Consider the following 9,196-nt stretch of genomic DNA (forward strand, 5'->3'; position numbering starts at 1 on the left):
CCTCTCCTCAGACAGGATTCCTCTCATCACTCCATTCCTTTCCCCTGAATTGTTTTCTAACACTACCGCATGTCATATACCAACTCACCTGTTTGTTTATGGTCCGCCTCCTCTGCTGGAACATAAGCCGTGGGAGGAAAGATGTCTCTTGCTCACGGCGGAATATCCGCCACCGACAACAGTGAGGCACAGAGGTGACACTCGTGGCAAGTTTGATGAGTGAATCAATGGCCATTGCTGCTGCTCGGTGTAAATGCACAGGATGCGGAGATGAACAGGTGCTTCTGAGAGTGCCTGGGGAAAGTGATGACTGGGGGAGATTGCATGAGAGCGAGCTGATTAAAGACAAGTAAATGGGTATCCTTAAGGGCCCAATCAAGGAGGGAGTGCAGGATTATAATGGCAGGAAAGACAGCAAACAGAGGCAGTTTATCGTGCGACTGATGATGTGGTTTTTGCACTAGACCACTTACTACGTGTGGCTCCGGGCGAGCTTCTTAACCTTTCTAAGCCTCAATTACCTGATCAGTAAAACGAGGCTGATCGTGCCTTCCATCTAGGGTTGTGATGGGGGTTAAATGAACTAATGGAGCCTGGCACCGGGTAAGCACCCAATCTTTAATTGCGATGATGGATTCAAGGTTGGGGGAAGAGTGTGAAACGTTGCAGTGCAAAGAGATGTAATTGCTGCGAATCTTGGTCCAAAACGAACCACCCTGGAATAGACCTCGCTCCCAACCACTCACCCACACAAACATGTCTCCGCCATCACCAGCCTTTTCTCCTCTCTGACTCTTCCGAGAGCGAGCCCAGCGCCTGGCACAATACGTTTCTCCATAAGCATTTGTGGTTGTTCACTGCACTTCTTACCAACAGTGCTGCCAAGGTTTTAACCTGGTCAGGAAAATCTCCATGTGGGCTGGGAGAGATTAGTGTCTCCGAGCTTCCCAGGGGAAGTGGACTAGGTAGAAAGATAGCGCTCAGAGGGCTCTGAATCATCTATAAGGCTGGCATAGGAAATGTAAGTCATAGGAGGAGAGTGGGTTTGGTCTACCAGAACCTCCCTAGGGAGCCATGTGCATCCAAGGGCGGCCAGAGGCCAGGAAAAGGCGTGAGGCGTTGTCTCCTTTAAGAGGCGTGGCCTCACTGCAGCCTCCGCAGAGGTGATTGGCTGAAGCGGCCGGCCGCGGGGGGCGGGACCCGGTTGCCAGGGAGCGGCGCGGGAGCCCTGAGGGGACTGCGGCGGCTGCGCGGAGGAGCGAGGCGCTCGCTGGGGTCGGGGCGGCGCGACAGCGCAGGGGCTGCGGGGAGCTCCGCGCAGGCAGTGCAGTTCCCAGTGGAGAGGCGCCGCCGCCATTGCCGCTCTCTCGGTGAGCGCAGCCCCGCTTGCCGGGCCCGGCCTCCGCGGGCCACCGGCGCCATGGGCCAGTGCGGCATCACCTCCTCCAAGACCGTGCTGGTCTTTCTCAACCTCATCTTCTGGGTGAGCGGGGCCGGGCGGGGCGAGGGGCTGGCGGCGGGGCCGGGCGAGGCCGCGGCGGAGGCGCCTGTGGGGGCCGGGCCTGGGCCTGGGCCTGAACGGCCGCTGCGGGGGGCGGCGCTCAGGCGGTTGAGGCCACGGGAGGGCCGGATCCGAGGCCGCTTCGCGAGGTCCCCGCCGGGCCGAGCCGGGAGCCCGGGCGCGGAGGACGGCGAAGGGAGGGCCTCGGGGAAGCCAGGGCCTCCAGCTGGCGCCTCCGCGCTCGGCCCACGCGGGCTGGCTCCGCGCCAGGGGCCCCAGTCGCTCCCTGGAGTCGCCGGCTGGACGGAGGGCGCTCTTTGCAGACTCTTCCAGGACAACAGGCTTGAAATAGGATCTTCCCCAAAGGCTCAGGTTCCGCGCTCTCTGTCGGGGCCCGCAGTCCGGGGGCCGTCCGGAGGAGGGCGGATCCGCCGGGAGGCCGCTGAGCCGGGGCGGGGGTTCCCCTTAGCGCCCTTTGTGCTTGGAGAACGGCTGGCTCTCACCAGCCCAGAAAATGAAGGGTTTCAACGCGAGGAGCCAAATGATCCATTGACCAAGATCATCGGTCTGTTTGTTTTGGTCATGGGGTTGACCAAACCATGAGATTATAACCCCGTGTGATTGAGATGTCACAAGATTTTAAAAGTGGTGAGTTCACTTTCAATGAAAGGAGGCTTATGAATTGTTAGGGGGCACGCCCCCGGAGAAAGGAATATTTATAACCATGTCGTCTTAGTTTGGGTTCTTATCTGACCAGGGACTTTTATAGTAAGTAACCTATCCTGTTCTTATCCGTCTCTCCACCCGCCAGTCCATCTGGACTTTGCACCCGGATAAACCTTTTAAAACGTTTCCTCCATCACACCGTTTTATCTAAAAAGGAAAACGGAAGCTTCAGCGGTGGAATAAGGCTCGGCTCCTTCACCTGGTCTTGCAGCTGAAGTCCTCAGTCTGGTCCCTAATCACTTTGCCTCTCTGAACCTGTCATTTCCTTAAACACTTGCGTGCCCTGGACAGGTTGCTCTGTCCGCAGTCCCCACAGCACTCCTTGAACGTTCCCGTTAGCCTTACTCTGTGCCGCCGCCGCCTCCTCCTCCTCCCGATCGTCCCTGGTCCTCATTCAGCTCTTCCCTCCCACGCATACACACACCTGTTGGGGAAAGAATCCTTTCCTCCTCCCTGCAGCCCCCAACAAGGGATAAAACTTCATATGCTGACAGCTGTCCCATAAAAAGATGCTTTCGTATTAAAAAGCACTCCCTACACACTTGTATTGCCAGAATCCTTCAGGGCATTTGTGTGTGAAGAAGAATCCTGACTGGGAGGTAGGACGTTTGCAACTACCCAGGCGACATTGGGACTTCTGTGATTTCTTCTTTTCCAATTAGAGCGGTGTTTCTTATACTTTAGTTTGAGTTACAGGCTTTTTTGTTTTTCAGCTTCATGAATTTATTGTGCAGAATGAAATGCACATACAGAACCAGTTCCATTAAGCAAAAGTCAAGTCAGTCTCCTCTTTGAAGGTGTGGCATGATTTGTGAATCTGACCATTATAACTGCATCTCTTGCTAATTTAATATATATCTATATACCCGGTGCTACTTTTGCATCCGTAACATTTTTTATTCCATAAAGAAAAATATCTTCTATGATGATTAAGTCACTAACTCTGATAGCATCTTGTTATAAACCAGGAGTCAGCAGTCTCCGACCCAAGGGCACAAAACGGTTAGCTACCTGTTTTTCTACAAAAACCGGTATTCTTTGAGAGCTGAGAATAGCGTTTACATTTTTAAATGACTGAAATAATATTCTTCTTTTCATTTGTTTCATAACTGAAATAGTACTACATTTTTAAATGACTGAAAACAAATGAAAAGAATACTATTTCTTGACATGGAGAAATTATATGACATTTTCCTGGGACCCAGTAATCCCACTACTGGGTAGATACCCAAAGGAATGGAAATCATTCAATTGTAAAGATACATGCACACATATATTCACTGCAGCACCATTCACAATAGCAAAACATGGAACCATCCCAAATGTCTATCAGTGGTAGACTGGACAAAGAAAATGTGGCACATATACATCATGGAACACCATGCAGCCACAGAAAAAGAACGACATCATGTCTTTTGCAGGGACATGGATGGAGCTGGAAGCCATCATCCTCAGCAAACTAATACAGGAACAGAAAACCAAGCACCGTGTGTGTGTGTGTGTGTGTGTGTGTGTGTGTGTGTGTGTGTGTGTTTTAGTTACAGGCTCTTTTTAAAAGGAAAAATAATTTTCAGGAGTCCCCAGATAAGAAACACTTTGTTAGCTAAGTAAGCTACTTAAAAGGCAGAGATGTGGCTTTGTACTCTTTACAGCTCCTTGTGAATTTATGGCCATAACTCTTTGATTTTGAAGAATATTAGGCGACTTCTGGGTTATTCAAGCTCAGGGACTAGAATTGTTCATGTAACAAAATATTGGAAATACAGTAACCATTTTCTTAAGATTTGTAAATAACTCTAAAATACAGTAATTTAAAAATTACTCTAAAATAACAGTTCTAAGTGATTGCTTTGAATCTTTGGATAGTATGTAAATATATGTACTATTATTCCAGTGAAGAAAGTTATTTTGAACTTCAGTGGTGCTTTTTACTGTGGGTTATTGCCAAAATTGAAGTCGTACTGTTTAGTAACAATACTGTTTATCTTGGTTAGTAGGGTAGTAAAGTTTTCGTGAGCTTTCATAAGGAAATTAAGCAGATATGCCGGGGGCAAATGTGGCATAGTGCAACGTAACTAATGAGGAAACAGCATTAGGTATGTCTCCCAACAAAGTATTAGTTTATGGACTGACTGTGGGAATCTGATGATGATGGGTAATGACAATTAACATTTGAGTGCTTACTACCCCCCAGACATTGTGCTAAGCACATGACATGGTGTATCCTCGCAGCATTCCCATCTGGCAGGGAACATTATGTGTATTTTACAGATGAGAACATTAAGGTTGACTGAGCTAAAGTAGCACACCCAAGGTGTGGTAGAGCCTGCATTCAAACCCAGGTTGTCCCATACTCTAGAGACTGTGGTGTTAGGACAGTGTGATTTCAGAAGATTTGTAAAGAGAAACTTGTTAGAATCACTTCTCTAAAGCATACTGATTTTCACATTGCTAAAATTAGAATCTGCACCAGTATTTACATGATGCTTTGTGTTGAATTAAGTCATTATGAGGAAGTATATTAAAAAATATTAAAACTCTTCCTGGGAGTTTGTAGTGCGTTCTTCGGTTCTAATAGGTATATTCCTATTATAGTGGCCCCTCCCTCCTCTTAATGCCTTGAGATGTGTAAGTGGAAGAATAAACATCCTCTCCGTAGAGCATATCAGAAGTTTACCTAGGTTCCCTTGGGCAACTGTAGGCAATAAAAACTTTTAACTCTGTTGCACTGGCTCTTCACTGTCCGATGGTAATGACTGATTGTTAACAAGTGTCAAAGTTTAATTGCTTTGGCAAGACCTTTAAACTAGATTCAGCTGGCAGTTTGTTCACTGAGCTGTGATGTGGAGATAGATATATACCTGAAATACTCAGGCTTTAAATGATGTGACAGCTAAAATCGTTATCGTTGATTTGGTGTAGATAGTTTGGAACGATGCTGTAAGAATGTTACTGTGGAAAGCACAAACCAAAAGTGGAAACAATCATTTCCAAAATCCTGAAGTTTGTCTTAATGGAAATAGGACATTCCTGCTATGGTTAGCATGTTTGTCCTTTCTAAACTCATGATGAAACTTAATCCGCAGCGTGGCAGTTTTGAGAGGTGGGGCCTTTAAGAGGTTATTGGGTCATGAGGGCTCTACCCTCATGAATGGATTAATGGGTTTTCATGGGAATGGGACTGGTGGCTTTCTAAGAAGAGGCAGAGAGACCTGAGCCAGCATGCTCAGCCCCTCTCACCATGTGAGGTTCTGGGCCACCTCAGGACTCTGGAGGAGGCCCTCACCAGATATGGCCTCCTTGACCTTGAACTTCTCAGCCTCCACGTATGTAAAAAATTCCTTAAATTACCCAGTTTCAGGTATTCTGTTCTAAGCAACAGAAAACAGACCAAGACAGTTTCTCACCAAATTCTAGAATATTAGGATTTGTGGCTTGAAAGATAATCTTGGACAAGTGAGAGAACATACAACTTGGATCTCTGTTTTTATGGAGTGATGTAGCTTTAAGTATAAGTGTATTCATGCTAGACTCATGAAGATTTATTGAAGAAGCTTAGAAGTGTTTGGGATAAATGACTAAATTTTAATGGCTATTGAATTAAAAAGTCATTAGCCCATGCTGTAAACTGTACCTTTGTACCAACGTCAGACAAGATTTTTAATTTGGTAGGTCATGTCTGACCAAAGAGGGTTCATCTAAGACAAGTTTAAATCAGTACTTCCTAATGTAAGTTTTTATTCTGATAAGTTATTGATTAGTTAATCAAGTCCTGTGTTGTACAAATTATCTTTTTTTTTTTTTTTTAACCATATGAGAAAAACTAGTTGGCTAATACTTATTTTGCTCATACTTGTCTTAGGCATTACAGGGACTGTCACAGAAAACTTTGTTCATGCTTATATAATTTATAATCTTAAATATCTATTTATGTTGCTGTTTTTCATCTGAGAGGTGATAGTATAACACTGATGCCTGTGGAGTGGGAAGTACCACAAAAAAGTCAAACACCTTTTAAATAAATGCCTTTAGAAATAGCTTTGGAACATGGCACCTTCACTAACCATCATTCAGTCATATGAAATACTTTATTTTATTATTATTTTTTTTTTTTTGAGACGGAGTTTCGTTCTCGTTACCCAGGCTGGAGTGCAGTGGCGCGATCTCGGCTCACCGCAACCTCCGCCTCCCGGGTTCAGGCAATTCTCCTGCCCAGCCTCCCGAGTAGCTGGGATTACAGGCATGCGCCACCATGCCCAGCTAATTTTTTGTATTTTTAGTAGAGACGGGGTTTCACCGTGTTGACCAGGATGGTCTCGATCTCTTGACCTCGTGATCCACCCGCCTCGGCCTCCCAAAGTGCTGGGATTACAGGCTTGAGCCACCGCGCCCGGCCCATGAAATACTTTATACATCCAAATTGTATTTGAAAGCCATATGTAACCTTTAAAACTTATCCTGCTTTAAAAAATAAAACTTACCACAGACTTATATGTCTGTGAATGTATAATTAAGGACAATTTGCTTTGTTAAATATAACACTAATATTTGAGCACCTACTTTGTGCTTATATTGCTGATAAATGATGAAAAGACAGTGAAAAATCCCTATTCTTATAGAACTTACTTTCTGGTGAAGCAAGACACACAGTTAAAAATAAACAAGAAAATCAGAGTGATGTGTTATGCAGAGAATTAAAGGGTGATGTGATAAAGTGATTGGGTAGTGCTTTATCTTGGGAAAAAAATCTGGAGTATAAGAAGTTGCTGGCTTGGGGTGATTTGGAAGAGATTGGAAGATTGAGGGGATTCAGAACTGAAGGAGCAGGCTATAGGCTGTAAGGCAAAAATCTACTTGCCATGTTCAAATTGCCAAGAGGTTTATACTGTCATGCTTTTGTTTAAACAATACAATTTCATTATGAGGTACTTCAAGTGTGGTTCCCCCTTGTCACAAATCCTTTTGTACATACTTTGTGTTCTCCAGCATTCTACACATTCGAGGTGGTAATAAGATACTTTTAAACCGGAACCTGCATCTGATATCCTGGAATTTGTTTCTCGACTTCCTGTATTTCTCCTATCATGAATGACTGCTCTGACAAAGAATATGTAATTGGGACACACCTTCAGCTAACTTTTCTTTTTCATACTTGTTTTCAATTCACTAGAAGAAAATCTAACTTGTCAGGAAGCAAGTACATAATAGGAAGTATATGTCTTAATTTGTCTTCAACAGTTAAGAAAATGAATATTTCCAGTCTTACTACACTCTTCAGTCAAACGCCTGCTGACCAAGGGCCTTGTGGCCCAGAGTAATCATTTAGAACTTGGAATCAGCAGGAGCACTCCCTAGATGCAGTTTAAAGAATGACTTATTAGCTTTCTAGGATATTTATCATGCTTTGAAATAATTTAATGAGTTTTATTCCATAAGATCCAATTCAGGTTAGGCTTGTTTGATTTTTTCAGAAAATGTATTCCATAAAATTTGTATTTAGACCAAACAGGTGTACTAAGAATCATTCATGAGTAAATTGCATATTGAATATCTACCCTTGACCTATTTTTGAGAAATAAACATACATTCCCTGTTGTCTGACAGCTAATGGGAGAGAGGGCAGACTTTTCATGGAATTAAATTTCTAGGTGCACCTTTCCCCCAGAAATCTTACAGATGGTCTCAAGTCTTTACGGAAAAATATTAACATCTTCCTCCTCTTCTTTTCCTCACCCTCTTCCTTTTCGTAGTTAGTCAGAGTTAATAGATTTTTAAAAATTATCTGCATTTATGTGTTGTTTTTAATCTAAAGAGGTTCTAGAATAAATGTTGACGTTTTGTAACTTTTTGTTGCTGCTGATTAAACACATAACCCAGACATGGGTGAACTCTAGCATTACAAAACTTAAGCACCTCAGGCTCCTACAGTTTTGTAAGACTCTTTTTACAGTTAGAGTAGGATGGGGTAAAAGAGGGTCAAAAAGAAAATACATATTTAAATTTCATGCTTCTCAGATAACCTCAGGAGCCCTACCGTCTGGAAACAGCCAATTTCCATGCTGTTACAATAATTTGGCAATGGCAATTGGTTAATTTCGAGTTTCTTTGCCACCTGAACTTTTCAGTTGTTCAACCAGTAGATATAAATTTGATTAAATAGAACAACTTTGTTGAGCTGGATAAACAATGATTATGAAAAACCAAATAGAGAAAAGATAAAAATAAGGCAGAATTGAGGATTATGACCTTTGGCATATCATCAGAGTAATAGCAATATAAAATGATTAAAATATTTCTTATTTAAGAATAATGGCAATAATAATGGTGCTGTTGATGGCAAAAGTGGCTTGTCAAACTTGACACTCTTAGCCAGGCCTGGTGGTACATGCCTGTAATCCCAGCTACGAGGAAGACTAAGATGAGAAGATCCCCTGAGCACAGGAGACTGAGGCCAGCCTGGGCAACATAGCCAGACCCTGCCTCAAAAACACAAAACAGAATTTTCTCATTAGTATAGTGGTGAGTTTAAAAAAAAACAAAACACAAAACTTTACACGCCAATTAAAGTAGGACTTTTAAAAATCTAGTCTCCTTGAAAAGTAATATTTATGAGAAAAGGAACATACTGTGCATTGAAAGAATTGTGTTAGGTAATCAGAAAACATGTACAGGATGAGTCAAAGCCACACAGACCTGAGAAAAGTAGCAAGTGGGAGAGATTGGCAGAGGTGCCTAAAATATTTAGGATGGAAGAGGTGCCTGTGTGTGTGTGGTTTTTTTTTTTTTTTTTTTTTTTTTTTGAGAGACGGAATTTCACTCTTGTTACCCAGGCTGGAATGCAATGGCGCGATCTCGGCTCACTGCAACCTCTGCCTCCTGGGTTCAAGCAGTTCTCCTGCCTCAGCCCCCAGAGTAGCTGGGTCTACAGGCGCACACCACCATGCCCAGCTAATTTTTTTTTTTTTTTTT

The 9,196-nt window shown here is 43.7% G+C and overlaps 1 protein-coding gene across 1 annotated transcript in view; it reads left to right on the top strand.

Annotated features, from left to right (window-relative positions):
- The first annotated feature begins 1,151 nt into the window (after positions 1-1,151).
- Positions 1,152-9,196, top strand: part of TSPAN3 (tetraspanin 3) — a 24,956-nt gene continuing 16,911 nt past the window's right edge. The window contains exon 1 of the mRNA XM_032267288.1: positions 1,152-1,483. Within this exon, the coding sequence (XP_032123179.1) occupies positions 1,421-1,483 (63 nt within the window). The 5' untranslated portion in view covers positions 1,152-1,420. The remainder of the gene's footprint in view (positions 1,484-9,196) is intronic.

Source organism: Sapajus apella, unplaced genomic scaffold (genome assembly GCF_009761245.1).
Source record: "Sapajus apella isolate SASKATOON/1434 unplaced genomic scaffold, GSC_monkey_1.0 scaffold168, whole genome shotgun sequence".
Classification (NCBI taxonomy): Eukaryota; Metazoa; Chordata; class Mammalia; order Primates; family Cebidae; genus Sapajus; species Sapajus apella.